Below are 16,139 nucleotides of genomic sequence, written 5' to 3'. Positions count from 1 at the left end.
TCGCGCCACTGGGCCGGCCCCTGAGCATGAAAATATTTTATCTATGTTATCTTACAAGTACTTACTGCCAACCACAGGCGCCTGCGCGTTCTCATTTCGAGATACCATAGACGGTAACCCGGCTACCACACAGGCGATTCCATCAAAGAACGTCGAATGAGGGGCCACCACAAAAATCGGGGCTTCCACAGCATTTGCGACCTTTCCTTTCACAGTAACTATAAATCCCATCGAAAAGAACAAAGCACGACCCAGAAACTTCAAAACTGGTTGGGTAACTGTCCTTTGGAAATAAATATAAAAAAGACATTATTAGCTTGGCTAATTGCAGCTAACAGCAGGGCGTTACTCTAAAACACAATATGAAAACAAACACATGTCAGAACACTTTATTTTAAAATGTAGCTAAGAAGAAAAACAGCTAAGACTTAACATGGAGCTCTCACTGCCAGGCACTATTCTAAATACTTCACGTATTTTAATTTCTTTAATTTTCAGCCCAATTTTAGGAAATAGGTATTACTTACGATTATCTTCATTTTACAGATGTGAAAACTGAGGCACAGAGTAGTAATTTATCCAAGGACATATGGCTAATAAGTGGCTCCATTATTTTGTGACTATAAAGTGGTAAGAATGAATTTTCAACACACATCCCCCACTGAGAAATCCATCAGTATTGCCCTTCAAAGGAGTCACCTTGGGATTCCACATGTATTAAAGATGCAGCTATTTCCCAAAACACTTTCAGAACTCTCATCTTGTAACTGTCTTAGAGTTATTTCAGGAATAATTCTGTGTGTGTGTGTGTGTGTGTGTGTGTGTGTGTGTGTGTCTGTGTGTGAGGAAGATCAGCCCTGAGCTAACATCTGCCAATCCTCCTCTTTTTTGCTGAGGAAGACTGGCCCTGGGCTAACATCTGTGCCCATCTTCCTCCATTTTATATGGGATGCTGCCGCAGCATAACCTGACAAGCAGTGCGTCAGTGCACGCCTGGGATCCGAACCCTGGGCCGCCGCAGTGGAGCGCGCGCACTTAACCGCTACGCCACCGGGCCGGCCCCAGGAATAATTTTTTTAAAATAAGCCTTGCTATCTATATCATCATAGCTCTTAGATATCATCAAGAATCTTAAGAAGCAAATTCACCAAATCACTCCCTTAGAACAGAGATGCACTTAATTCCAGAAATCTAATTGTTTACTCTTTAAAAAGAATCTATCATTAAAAATTAATTCATTCATCAAACTGTGCCAGGAGCTGTGCTGGACACACAAGACAAGTAAGATGCAGTCTCCATCCTTGATAAACTCAAGTATGGAAACAAAAACATACTCGTAGAAATGCAAACATGGGATGACATCTTAGTATGTAACTAAGCATAAACTTTGCATGAAAAATAAAATACGTATATCTCCCATAAGATATCTAATGAGAGCTTTAAAAATAGGCTTCCTATTTAATTCTCTCAACATTCTTGTAATAACACAGTGAGGAGCTATTAAGCAACTAGCTGCTGAGGAAGTTTCTCTGACTTCTATTTCACAGTAAGGAGAAGTGAGACCCAGAAAGCCAGAGGACTTTTCCAGAGGGCACAGGGAAATGACCGTATCTCCCCTTCTTGCCCTGTAGTTGAGAGTTGACATCTCTATTTATGTAAGCATAAAAAGCTCACCCCTTCACAGAATTTCCATAGCTCCTATTTTTTATTTATAGTTATGTAGCTTCTAACAACTACATTCCAAAATATCCCATATTCAGGGCCACAAACACTTCTATTTAAATGTTTAAAAAATGACTAAAAGTCTGGCGTTGCATAGTAACTCCAATGTGACCTATTTGAGAGGAGGTAGAGAGACTGGCTTATTAACAGAAGTAGAACTTGCTTTTCTAATAGTTGTTATATCTGTCGTCTGGATTCTTAGACTATTCCTTCCATCACCATAGGTTTTCATAGGCCATTAACAATAGAAACCAAAGAAATAATTGAAAGGAATTGGTGGGTCATGAAAACATCCCTTGAAGTATTTTTTTACAACATGAAAACTTGAGTGTTATGAAGAAACAAAGGAGTACGATTGGCAAGGACTGAGATGGCATTAGTTCTCTGGGGGCGTTGCCAGCACTGGACTCAGTTTCACTTCAAACTAGCCTTGTGTTTAATATTGACATTTGTTTACTAGAACATGAATCGAACAGAAAACTGCACATTTCTTAAAAAGTTTTTAGAACAGTGTTTCTCAAAATTTATGGAGGATGTATTCTCATTTGAGATTTGGATGAAAGGAATAGAACTTTGTGTACAAAAAAAAAAAAAAGTGCATAATTTCAGAGAGTTCAACAGTGCCCTAAACCCATCTACGGATTTCTGTGAAATCCATGGAGTCCACATTAAGAGCTCCCACTTTCAGGACATACAGATGGTGACAAGCTGGTTTTGCCCAATAGGAATGAACTTTTACCAGTAACTCTGTTAATTCATGATCAGTCTCTTCTCTAATATCATGCTAACTAGATAATGCTTGAGAAGCAGTTCCATTCTGCCTCCAAGCTAATGTTTAAAAAAGCTAGGCTATATTAATAATTAAATTTTTACTACTAATAACCCCTGTATAATTGATCCACTTAATTATACCACTGCAGAAAATATGTAGTTACTACAGGGGGACAAAATCAAATGTGAAAACTGAGGAAGAGCCAAAGAAAGCCAGGTATTTTTCAGCTGCAATGGTTTCAGGTATACTAATTGGGTCTTGCGGAACTGGGGATCTATCGTTTTTTGTCAATAAGTCAGAAAACAAAATATTTCGATATTAGGAAATTACAACTTCAACCGATAAATTAAGAACAGTTTCATCTGAGAAAAATAAATGATTAAAATTGAGTAGGTAGCAGTTAGATAAAACTATGATAGACCCTTCTTCATCTTGATTTACCTAATATTTATACATAATCACTTCTTACCTCCTCCAACCAGTTACTGGGTGGGTCTGCTTTTCAGGACAGCATGCTGTTGAAATTGCAGCAAACGGCCATGCCAATAATAAAATTAACCCCACCAACAAGGCGCGAATTGGAAGCAGGATAATTCCAAGAAAGAAAATCTGAAAGTCAAAGTTGATAAAAATAGATGAATGGATATTATTTTAATACTGTAGCTATCAAACAGAAACACGCAAGAAGAAAGTTTGGTGGTATTCATGCGTTCACACAAGGATGAATTGAACATTACTCTATACCAGACAAGGATCTAAGCACAAAGACCAGTAAGACATTGTATCTAGTCTAACAAAGCCCACTATGTAGCAAAAGAAACAGTGAAGAAAACCAAATACTGTAAGACAACTTGATCAATGAAAGTAAACAGAGGATGCTGGGGGAACAAAGAAAAGGTATGTCTGACTTAGCAATCAGGGAGAGCTTCCTAGAGGAGTCGAAGCTGAATAGTCTGGGAAGACAAGTAGCAGCTAGCAACATTAAGAGGGGGAAATTGCTTTTTGAGAGCTATAAGTCGACGGAGGGGTGTTAATAAAGGCATTAGAGTGTGAAGAAGTAAATGAATCATTTTATATACCTGCCTATCTTTCATAAGTAATAACAATAAGGAGATGGGGGAGGAAAAAATAAAAATAATAAAAAATAAGAATAAGAATGAAAACTAAATAAATAAGAATAGCAAATAATATGTGAATGCTTACTATGTACCAGGCACTCTAAGCACTTGGTACACAGTAACTTATTTGATTCTTACAACCTTAAGTTGTGTTATGTACAACCAAGTGTATGGCACAGAGAGAGTTAAGTTAAATTGCCTAAGATCACACAGTTACTAAGCGGCAGCACCAGGATTTCAACCCAGCCTGGTTACAAAGACCTTACTCTTAATCCTACACCATACTGCCTTTTAAGTGAAATTAACTGTCCTTATGTATATCAGATTGTCTTTTTTTTTCTCTTAGCCAATTACACCACTCAGTGCTGTCTTTCTTCTGTCTCTACTGGCCCCTAATGTGAATCTGAGCATCATCAAATAATTTGTGAGAAACATCAAAAATATTCCACTTATCTGTCAAATTTTCTGACATATAATTTAATCTAATTATTTGTATGCACGTGTGAAGTAAAATTATACACGAGGAAATGTACAGATTTTAAATGTATAATCCAGTGTTTTCATAAATGTATACTCTTGTAACCACCACTCCAATCAAGATACAGAACACATCTACCACCCAGAAAGTCGTCTTGTGCCTCTTCAAGCCAATCCTTACCCTCTTAGGCAACCAATGCTGGATTTCTATCACCATAGATTAGTTTTGTTGTTCTTTTTTGTGTGCGTGTGAGGAAGATTAGCCCTGAGCTAACATCTGTTACCAATCTTCCTCTTTTTGCTGAGGAAGATTGGCCCTGGGCTAACATCCGTACCTATCTTCCTCTACTTTATATGTGGGACGCCTGCCACAGCATGGCTTGATAAGTGGTGTGTAGGTCTGCACCTGGGATCTGAACCCACAAACCCCGGGCCGCCAAAGAGGAGCACACAAACTTAACCACTACACCACTGGGCCGGTCCCAGTTTTGTCTGTTCTTAAAGGCCATTTAAATGGGATCATACCTTGTGCATTCTTGTGTGTCCAGCTCCTTCCACTGAACGTAATGTTTTTGAAATTCAACTATGTTGTTTTATAGATCAGTAATTCATTCTTTTTGATTGCAGAGTATTATTCTATGTATGACTACATGACAATTTGTTTATCTATTCTCCTGTTGATGAAACATTTGGGTTGTTTTGTGGGCTATTATGAATAAAGCCACTACAAACATTCTTGTAGAAGCCTTTTTGTGGATATTCGTTTTCATTTCTCTCAGGTAAATATCTAGAAGTGGAATGCTGGGTCACAGACATAGTTTAACTTCATAAGAAACTGCTAAACAGTTTTTCAAAGTATCATTTTAGTGTCACTGGTAACGTATGAGAATTTCAGTCACTGTACATCCTTGCCAATGTTTGGTCTTGGTAGCCTTTTTAAAAAATCAACTTTATTAAGGCATAATTTATATAAAATAAAATGCACCTATTTTAAGTGTATATAGATTAAGAGTTTTTCAAATATATACCCCTATGCAAACACCACCACAATCAAGATATAGAACATTTCCATCAGCCAAAAAAGTTCCCTCATGCCTCTTTACAGTCAATACGCCCTCCCTGGCCCTTGGCAACCACTGATAGGTTTCTCTCACCATAGTTCTGCCTGTTTTAGATTGTCATATAAATGAAATCACACAGTATGTACTCTTTTATGTCTGGCTTCTTTCACTTCATATTTTTGAGATTCGACCATGTTGTCACACGTATCAATAGTAAAGACTTTTTAATTGCAGAGTTTTATTCCATTGTATGAATATACCACAGTTCATTTATCCTTTCATCTGTTCACGGACATTTGTCCTATTATAAGCTTTTAGCTACTCTGAATATAGCTTCTGTGAACATTAATGTTCAAGTCTCTGTGTGGACATATAGTTTCATTTCATTGGGAGTGAAATTGTTGGGTTAAGGTATACTTCACTTTGCAAGAAACTGCAAACTATTTCTAATTAATCCCATTAAACATCTTTTAATTGGGAGCATCTTTGCTGGATTTTTTATTTCTAACATATTCCAAAGTGGCTGTACCATTTTACATCTCCACCCACAAAGCATGAAAGTTCCCGCTGCTCCACATCCTCACCAACATTCTGTGTTGTCAGTCTTCGTAGCCATTCAACTGGGTGTAAAATGAAATCTCACTGTGGCTTTAATTCACATTTCTTTGATGAACAATGATGTTGGGCGCATTTTTCATGTGCTTATTGATCATTCCTTTAATTCCTTATGTTAAGTGTCTGTTCAAGTCTTTGGACTATTTGTATTGGGTTGTTAGTCTTTTTCTTATCAATTTGTAGGTGTTCTTTATATGTTCTGTATACAAGCCCTTTATCAATACATGTATTGAAAATATTTTCTCCCATTCTGTAGCTTGCCTTTTCGCTTTCTTAATGGCATATTTTGATAAGAAGAATTTTAATTCTAATGAAGATTAATTTATCAATTTTTGTGTTTAGTTATTTTCTGTGTCATTTCTAAGAAATCTTTACCTACTTCAAGGTCATGAAGGGATTTATTATTTCCTTCCTCTTCTAAAAGCTGTGTGGTTTTAATGTTTCAATCTATGATCTGTCTTAAATTTCTTTCTGTGTGTAGTATGCAGTAGGGATCAAGGTTCATTTTTGTTTATCTGATTTGTTTTGTTTTGTTTGTGAGGAAGATCAGCCCTAAACTAACATCTGATGCCAATCTTCTTTTTTTTTTTTGCTGAGGAAGACTGGCCTGGGCTAACATCCATGCCCACCTTCCTCTACTTTATATGGGATGCCGCCCCAGCATGGCTTGACAAGCGGTGTGTCAGTGCACACCTGGGATCTGAACCTGTGAACCCGGGCTGCTGAAGCAGAGCACGCCCACTTAACTGCTGCACCACTAGGCTGGCCCCCTTATTTTGTTTTTTTTTTTGCTGAGGAAGATTCACCCCGAGCTAAAATCTGCTGCCAATCTTCCTTTTTTTGTATGTGAGCCACCACCACAGCACGACCACTAACTGACGAGTGGTGTAGGTACGTGCCCAGAACCAAACCTGGGCTGCCAAAGCGGGGTGTGCCAAACTTAACCACTAAGCCACCAGGGCTGACCCTCAAGGTTCATTTTTATCCATAGATTTACCTAGTTGTTCTAGCACCATTTGTTGAAAAGACTTGACATTCCCCAGTGAATTTTCTTGGCAACTTTAAAAAAAAATCAATCGAACATATATGTGTGGGCTCTCTATTCTGTTCCATCAATCTATTCATCTATCCTTCTGTTAACACCCCAGTCTCTTAACTGCTGTAGCTTTGTAGTAAGTTTTGAAATCAGGTAGTGTGTGTCCTCCAACTTTTTTTTCTTCAAACTATTTTTGGGCTAATCTAGATCCTTTGCATTTCCACATAAATTTCAGAATTAATTTTCCAGTTTCCACACAAACAAAAGAATCCTCCTGGGATTTTTATTGGGATTTCAATGAATCAATAGATCAATTTGGCAGGAATTATCATCTCAATAATACTGATTCTTCCAATTTATAAACATGGTATATCTCTCCATTCATGTAAATCTTCATTAATTTCTCACCACAGTGTTTGGTTGTTTTCAGTGCAGTGGTTTTACATGTTTTTGGTTACATATATTCCTAAGTATTTAATGTTATTTTATTGCTATTATAAATGAGATTATTTAATTTCACTTTGCAATTGCTTACTGCTAGTATATAGACATAAAATTGATTCTACATTTTAATCTTGTGTCCTACTACCCAGCCCAGTTCACTTAGTTCTAGCAGTTCATTGTTTTGCAGATTCTTTAGATTGTATGTGTTCTACATATACAATCATGTCATCTGTGAATAAAGAGAGTTACATTTTTTCCTTTCTAATCTGTATGTCTTTTACTTCTTTTTCTTATCTCATTGCACTCGCTAGGACCCACAGTACAATGCTGAAGAGAAGTGATGAACAAGATATTTGTCTTGTTCCCAAACTTTGGGGGAACAGGTTTGATATTTCATCATTACAATGTTAGCTGTAAGTGCTTCATCAACTGAAATCATTGTATGCTTCTCATTGTAAGTTCTGCTAATGTGGTGAATTATACTGAAACAGAAATTTTTGTATGTTAAACCAATCTTGTACTCCTGGGATAAACCAAACTTGGACAGGATATATTATCTTTTCCACATATTGTTGTATTTGACCTGTGATATTTTTTTAAGGGTTCTTATACCTGTGATCATGAAGGAAATTGGTCCACAATTTCCTTTTCTTATAACATTTTTTTCAGATTTTGGTATCAAGGTAATGCTAGCCACATATGTTTTCATATGTTGTGTGTTCATTTTCATTCATCTCAAAGTATTTACTAATTTTTCTTATTATTTCTTCTTTGAACCATTGATTATTCAGGAGTGTGTGATTTAATTTCCACGTATTTGTGAATTTCCAAAATTTTCTACTCTTTTGGATTTCTAATTTCAATCCATTGTGGTTGGAGAACATACTTTGTATTATTGTAATCCTTTTACATTTATTGAGACTTGTTTTATGGCCTAATATAATTATCTATCTTGTAGAATGTTCTGTGGGCACTTGAGAAGAATGTGTTTTCTGTTGCTGTTGGGTGAACTGTTTCACATACATCTGTGAGGTATAGTATGTTATAGTGTTGTTTAAGTCTTCTATTTCCTTGTTGACATTCAGCTTCATTGTTCTATCACTATCAAAAGTGGGGAATTGAAGTCTGTAACTACTATTGTTGAATTGTCTATTTCCCCATTCAATTTGTCAGTTTTGCTTTGTGTATTTCGGGCTTTGTTGTTAGGGTTATATATAACTGTTATATCTTCTTGATGCATCAACCCTTTTATCATTATAAAATGTCCTCCTTAATCTCTAGTAACAATTTCTGTCTTCAAGTCTACTTTATCTAATATTAATATAGCCCCTCCAGGGGGCTGGCCCCATGGCTTAGTGGTTAAGTGCACGCACTCCGCTACTGGTGGCCCGGGTTCGGATCCCAGGTGCGCACCGACACACCACTCGTCGGACCATGCTGAGGCGCGTCCCACATACAGCAACTAGAAGGATGTGCAACTATGACATACACCTATCTACTGGGGCTTTGGGGAGGAAAAGGAGGAGGACTGGCAATAGATGTTAGCTGACGGCCGGTCTTCCTCAGCAAAAAGAGGAGGACTGACATGGATGTTAGCTCAGGGCTGATCTTCCTCACACACACACACACACACACACAAAATGTATATATATATAGCCCCTCCAGTTCTCTCTTGGTTACTGTTTGCATGGTATATCTTTTTCCTTCCTTTTACTTTCAACTTAGTTGGGTATTTGAATCTGAAGTGTCTCTTTTTTAGACACCATATAATTAGATTATGTATTTTTATCCATTCTGCCAATCTCTGCCTTTTAATTAGTGTTTATTCCATTTATATTTAATGTGATTACTGATAAGGTAAGATTACATCTGCTTTCTTGCTATTTTCTTTCTGTATAGCTTGTCTTTTTTTATTTCTCTATTTTTCCATTACCACTTTCTTTTACATTAAATAGATATTTTCTAGTGTACCATTTTAATTTACTTGTCATTTCTTTTACTATATTTTAAAATTTATTTTCTTAGTGGTTTCCCTAAGTGTTCCCATCTTCACTTATAATAATCTAGTTTGGATTAATATCAATTTAATTGTAATAGTACACAAAAATTATACTCTTATAGCTCTATTCCCTCCCTACTCCTGTTTGCCATTATTGTCATATAAATTACATCTTTAGACACTGTATGTCCATCCACGTACCTATAAATATTGCTTTATGTAGCTGTCTTTTAAATCATATAGAAGAAAAAAAGATTTAAAGACAAAAATTTATATTTTTACTGGCTTTTATATTTACACATGTAGTTACCTTCACCAGTACTCTTCATTTCTTCATGTGGATTCAAGTTACTCTCTAGTGTCCTTTCATTTCAGCCTGAAGAATTCCCTATAGTATCACTTTCAGGTCATGTGTGCTAGTGACAAATTCTCTGGCTTTGTTAATTTCTCCTTCATTTTTGAAGGATAGTTTTTCGGGCTATACAATTCTTGGTAGACAATCTCTACTTTTAGCACTTTGAATGCTGCTTTCTGGCCTCCATGGTTCCTGATGAACAATGAGACATTAATCTTATTGAGGATTCCTTGTACATGATGAGTTGTTTCTCTTTCTGCTTTCAAGATTCTTTTTCTTTGGCTTTCAATAGTATGACTATGATGTGTCTAGGTGCAGATATCTTTGAGTTTATTCTACTTGAATTCATTGAGCTTCTTGGATATGTAGATTGTTTTTCATCAAATTTGGCAAGTTTTCAGCCATTATTTCCTCAAATATTCTTTCTGTCTCTTTCTCTCTCCTCTCCTTCTGGGACTCCCATTACACTTATGTTGGTACACTTAACAGTGTTCTACAGGTCTCTGAGGTTCTCTCGATTTTTCTTCATCCTTTTTTCTTTTTGTTCCTCAGACGAGATAAGCTCAATTGACCTATCTTTAAGTTCACTGATTCTTTCTTCTATTTGCTCAAGTCTGTTGCTGAGTCCCTATAGTGAATTTTTCATTTCAGCTATTGTAATTTTCAACCCCACAATTTCTATTTAGTTCTTTTTTTAAAATAATTTCTATCTCTATTGATATTCTCCACTTGGTGGCACACTGTCTTATAATTTTCTTTAGTTCTTTATACATAGTTTACTTTAGTTATTTGAACATATTTAAAATATCTGATTTAAAGTCTTTGGATGGTAGGTCCAACATCTAGGCCTCCTCAGGAATAGCTTCTATTGACTGATTTTTTTTTCCTATTTATGGGAGATTTTTAACTGTTCTTTGCATATCCTGCAATTTTTTGTTGAAAACTGAACATTTTAAATAATACAACATAGCAACTCTGAAAATCAGACTCTCCTCGAACACCAGGGTTTGTTGTTGTTGCTATTTGTTGTTGTTGTTTGTTTGCTCAATGACTTTTATGAACTAATTATGTAAAGTCTGTATTCTTCATCCTGTGTGGCTACTGAAGTCTCTGATCAGTTAGCTTACTAGTCAGCTAATGATTAGATAGTTCCTTAAGTGCCTGGAACCAATAAGTTTCCCAGTGTTTGCAAAGGGTCTCTGTGCGCATGTTGGGGCATACCTTCAACACACAGCCAGGTGGAAGTTCACAACTCTGCCTTAGCTTTTACTTCCTGTTTGTACAGAGACTGAAGGTTAGCCAGAGGTGAGAGCTTAGGGTATTCTCAGATGTTTTCAGGGCATGTGTATAGCCATGGGCATGCACACAGACCTACGCATTTGGATGGCCTTCTAGATTCCCAGGAATATGTCAAAGCTTTTCAAAGTCCCCTATGGACATCTCATTCGCTAGCTTTTTCTTGTGAACTTTTTGGTTAGCCTATTGTTTGCTCCAATCATTATTCACTGTCTCAGACAGCTGTGATTTTAAGCATTTGCCTTGGATTGTTTTTGACAAACATCCCTGGAGGAAAGACTATTTGCAGAGGGTGAGCTCCAAGGCAGGTCACATAAAGACAGCAAATAACCAAGAAATAATCTTGACTGCAAGAAAGGACCACAGCATAGACCTTGAAGAGAGAGTTGGAATGAGGTTATAACATATTCATATAAGATTTACACATATTCACAACAAGCAGCTACTATGGATTTTAATTAAATAAGTTTAATATTAAATATCAGGCCACTCTTTTTCTGTGCCATTTCCAGGTTTGCAACAAATAACAGTACTTAATAAACCAATTTTGAGTAACTCTTTGACAAATTAAGAGGATTCTCCATCATATTTCCATTTGATAATATGTCATCTCTGTAGGGAGGTGTTCTTTTAACACTCTATCAGGATTACCCTCTCCTCTGGATTTTCTTAATAGCCCTTATTAAAACATGGAATTATATATTTTTGTACTTGTTTAACTTTTTCAGTGAAATATCAGCTTTAGATTGGCAGGATCCTTATTTTTCTTGTTTACTGCTATATCTCCAGAGATTCGCATTGTGCCTGGCACACAGTAGGCATTCAACTAATATTTTTGGTATGGTAAATGACCCCACAATTACAACCAAACATTTCAATTCCATATTCTATTGTGGAAACGAAAGGCTACTTTTTTCCACGTCACTAAGTAGCAGACCCTTAAACAGTCAAAAAGAGAAGGGGAGGGGCAAAGCTAAGTCCTATAATGAGATGCAAAAGTGACAACAGTCCTTAAGCAAGACATTGATGATCGCTCAAGATTAAATTTAGTCTGAATTAATCATATTAAGTCATACTTCAATGAAAGTACATCCATCTTTTAAACTGGATAATATAGAGAACGTTGTTTTCCAATCACGTCTATTTAAATCTTCTCTTTACCCGGAACATTCAAGCCATTAAAACCCCTTTGGTATCTCTGGTCCACGTGGATTTTCAATTTCTTAAAAAATAAGCACACTATATTCAATTCCATTCAATCCAAGTAGTAAATTTTAATTACAGTATACTATTCGTAGACAACAAATAGTACAAGATAACTATCAATATTAACTAGTATTCAGCAAACAATACCACATTCTTTCACACATTATCTCACTTAATTTTAGCTCTTTGAGGTATTATTATTCCAATTTAACAGATGAGGACAGTGAAGTTGAGAGAGATTAAATGACTTGGCTAAAGCCATATAATAAACAGCGGGTTCTCTAGTCATCTTTCCATTATAGTACATCTCTTAAAGAGTTATTTGGAGGTGCTCTCTAAATAATAACAGGCCATGCTATAAAAAAACTTAATTTACTCTAGGTACAATACTTATCAATATGCCACTTTAATCCTTCCTCCAAAATATGAAGCCAAATAGATGCACATACTTTCATTGAAGTATGACTGATTTGACTAAATCAGACTAAAATTAATCTTGAATGATAATCAATGTATTTAGAAATATTTCAGAAGTTTTAAGACATAAAGGGAACATCTATCCACTTAAAGACATGAAGGTCAAATTTTTAAACATTTAGTTTCTTTACAAAGAGGTATGACTGCATTCATTATCTTCCTCCTTCCCTCTCACACCCTTCATCAACCAGACACTCATCTACCATCACTCTAACCACCACCCCACACTGCTTAGCCCAGCACTTAACCCACCTCCACCATAGAGGACAATGGTCTCACTGCATACACATAGGCTGCGCAAAAATTACACTATCTCAAATCCAAAGTAAAGAAATGTGTGAGATGGACAGGAAAACACCAAACCATGTTTTCATGCAGAACACACAGGACAAATGTAGCCTGCATAGTCTATCTTGTTCTCTGATCACTAACTTCACCAAAGAGGAAGTCCAAAAAGTGAATGTAACTGCTAATGGTAAAAGCAGCACTTTACAAGAAAAAGGAAAGGAAAAGAAACTTCCTTTTTGCATATAGCCATTTTCAACAGTGGAAGAAAGTTTGGGCTACCTCTCATCCTTGAACTGAGGAGAAGTGTTTGGGTAAAGACGATTCAGGACCAAAAACTCTTGAACATCTCAGGCGGACCCACATTATCCCTTTTCCTAGATTCTGATTTCCTACCCTTGATGCCCCTGCTCGGCTAGATCATCCCAGCCTTACTTCTTGTTCTAATTTCAGACCTGGGCTCTCTGCCTTCTCCCTCACTCTCCCCACTCCAGACTGACTCCTCTCCTTCCCTAAGGCAAAAAAGAAAAAGACTTCCGAAACCCACTCTCCTGGAGTAGGTTGGCTTTCCACTACACTCTGACAAACTCAAGTTGAAGTTTTTCTTGCAGATTTATGCCCCGTTCTCAGCATGGAATGCTTCCTCTGCCACTGGCCTGCTCAGCCTCCTCCAATCTAGGACTTTCCTCTCAGAAGCCCATGTTCTTTGCATCTTCTCTTCTCACACACCCCTCAGACCATTCGCCATGTGCCCTCAGTTCTCAGACCCACATCTCTGCCCCTTGCAGACTCATGGCCCCTTCAAAAGCCCTCCCCTCTCAGATCTACATCTCTTTCTTCTTCAGAGCCTTTGCGTCCCAGACTTACGCCCTGCTCAGACACCTCCTCTGTCACACCCACCTGAGACACCCATACCTCCTCAGACAACCTCTCCCGTCAGACCCATGTCCCCCTCAGATCACCTTCTCTATCAGACTCATGCCCCTCCCCTAGATCTGCCTCCCCTGTTAGACCCAGGCGCTCACCTGGATCTGCCTCCCCTGTTAGACCCATGCCTTTCCCTGTGTCTGCCTCCGCTCAGACCCACGCCCTTCACCTGGATCTGCCTCCTCTCTCAGACCCACGCCCTTCACCTGGATCTGCCTCCCCTGTTAGACCCATGCCTTTCCCTGTGGCCACCTCCTCTCTCAGACCCACACCCCTCTCCTGCATCTGCCTCCCCTGTTAGACCCACGCCCCTCCTCTGGATCTGCCTCCCCTTTTGGACCCACGCCCCTCACCTGGACCTGCCTCCCCTGTTAGACCCATGCCTTTCCCTGCGGCCGCCTCCTCTCTCAGACCCACGCCCCTCCTCTGGATCTGCCTCCTCTCAGACCCACGCCCCTCCTCTGGATCTGCCTCCCTTGTTGGACCCACGCCCCTCACCTGAACCTGCCTCCTCTCTCAGACCCCCGCCCCTCACCTGGATGCGCCTCGCCGTGCCCATCCGCGTCTGCTGCACGAAGGGGTTGGGCACGGGCGGCGGGAAGAAGGACGCCTGGCGGGGCACCATGAGCGGCCGCAGCCCCGCCTTCCCCACGCCCGCGCCCGGCACAGTGGCCGCCACCGCCGCCGCCTCTGCGCACCGGCTCATGGCCCAGCCGGGCGTCGGACCGGACCGAGGCGACCGATGCCGAGCGCCGAGCGAGCGCGGCTGCCCAGGCTGAGCGCGCACAGCAGTCCCAGCCCGAGGCTCCGCCGCGGGGCCACTGCGCAGGCGCCAGGGTTACCTAGCCGCCCTGGTCTCGCCGCGCCCCCTCTGGCTCTGCACCCAGGCTCTGGCCCCACCCCTGAGCGCTAGCCCCACCCTTTTAGGTGTCGGCTTGTCCTCTTTGCTAATATAGCTCCGCCCCCTTGGAACTGAATGTTTTTCCCACAGAGCAATGTGCCCCATTGACAGACAGTTTAGGCAGGGGTCTCTGCTTTAGGATCAGGCCCACTAGGATTACCAATCTCTTTTACTGGCTCTGTGACATTGGTCAAGTCACTGTCTCCATGAGCCTCAGTTGCCCCCTTCTGTAAAATGGGGATAAACAGAACTTGGATCCAGCAATTCTAGGAGCAACCCCTCGGCTGTTCCATTAAGGGAGTTAATATATTCAGGGTGGGTGTTTTATGTGTTTGATTTCTGGTGTACGTTTTGTTTTTGCTTAAACCAGTCTGAGCTGGATGTTTGTCAGTTACAGCTGAAAGAGTCCTGACTAATACAGAAATTGATACCAGGACTAGAATCTGTTCCACTCAAAACATAGACTGACGGTGGGGAGATTCCAAAGGGAAATTGAGCTGCTGTTACTAGAAAAAGGCAAAAACAGCTATTGCCCTCCATGCTAGATGAGGAACCTGGCCCCAAAAAGGGAAATGACTTGGGCTGTGGCTCCATTTCCCTCTGAGGAAGTTCAAGGGCCTCTCTGGACCTATATGGGGGGGAGGGGCAGGGGAAGGATAGGGATTTTCCCAGGACCTGAGACCACTTGGTCAAGCCCTGAGCAGCTGAGAGTCAGAGGATGGAGATGATGAATGACATATCCTTACTGATCACTGCTCACAGCAGGCTGGAGGCCACAGTGAGGATCTGAGTCTGGGCCCTGGGACAGCGCCTCCTTCAAACTTTCCACTGTAGAATCTCAGAATCTTTCAGCCCTACCAGATAGATGTGTGGCTTCAGCTACTCACTTAACCTCTCTGAGCCTGTATCCTCATCTAGGAGTGGAAAAATTCCTACCCCAGAGGGTTGTAGTAACTAAATAAAATAATGCATGCGTAGTGTTCACAGAAAAGCACTCAAAAAAATGTCAGCTTTTAGGTACTATTATGCTGGGAGCAGCTGAATTTTCTCCGTATAACAGAGCGCCTTAATATCAGTGTACTACAGCCATGATAGAAACTTCCCCAGCCTCGTGGATCTTCAAAGAGGCGCTGGCAGACCCTTGTGGCTCTTTAGCCAGAAACAGGCACAGAAGGCTGCCTCTCCAGGGTCCTCGAGGACCTGAGCCATTGGGCAGGCCACAGGAGGAGAAAAGATGACTCTGGGCCCACCAAGGTCACCTCCAGAGTCCTGTCCACTCCTCATCCCCTTCCCACAGCTCCACCACAAGAGGCCTGAAGCAACAGACTGTGAGAGCCAGAAGAGGCCTCTGAAACACTCCCAGGCTTTAAACGTGTGTTGCAGCAGCTCCAGAACTTCTGCATAGGAGGGGATAGGGGATTAGGCCATCTGGAGGGAAAGAGGGGCAA

General features: G+C 39.9%; 1 protein-coding gene across 1 annotated transcript in view; it reads right to left on the bottom strand.

Annotated features, from left to right (window-relative positions):
* The window catches only part of LPCAT2 (lysophosphatidylcholine acyltransferase 2), a 68,233-nt gene extending 53,722 nt beyond the window's left edge, over positions 1-14,511 (bottom strand). Inside the window, exons 1-3 of the mRNA XM_058527829.1 lie at positions 14,326-14,511; positions 2,964-3,103; positions 66-283 (exon numbers count right to left, since the gene is read on the bottom strand). Coding sequence (XP_058383812.1) covers positions 66-283; positions 2,964-3,103; positions 14,326-14,496 — 529 coding nt within the window. The 5' untranslated portion in view covers positions 14,497-14,511. The remainder of the gene's footprint in view (positions 1-65; positions 284-2,963; positions 3,104-14,325) is intronic.
* Positions 14,512-16,139: the final 1,628 nt, after the last annotated feature.

This window comes from Diceros bicornis, chromosome 32, assembly GCF_020826845.1.
Source record: "Diceros bicornis minor isolate mBicDic1 chromosome 32, mDicBic1.mat.cur, whole genome shotgun sequence".
NCBI lineage: Eukaryota > Metazoa > Chordata > Mammalia > Perissodactyla > Rhinocerotidae > Diceros > Diceros bicornis.
This window is presented reverse-complemented; position numbering and strand designations above follow the sequence as displayed.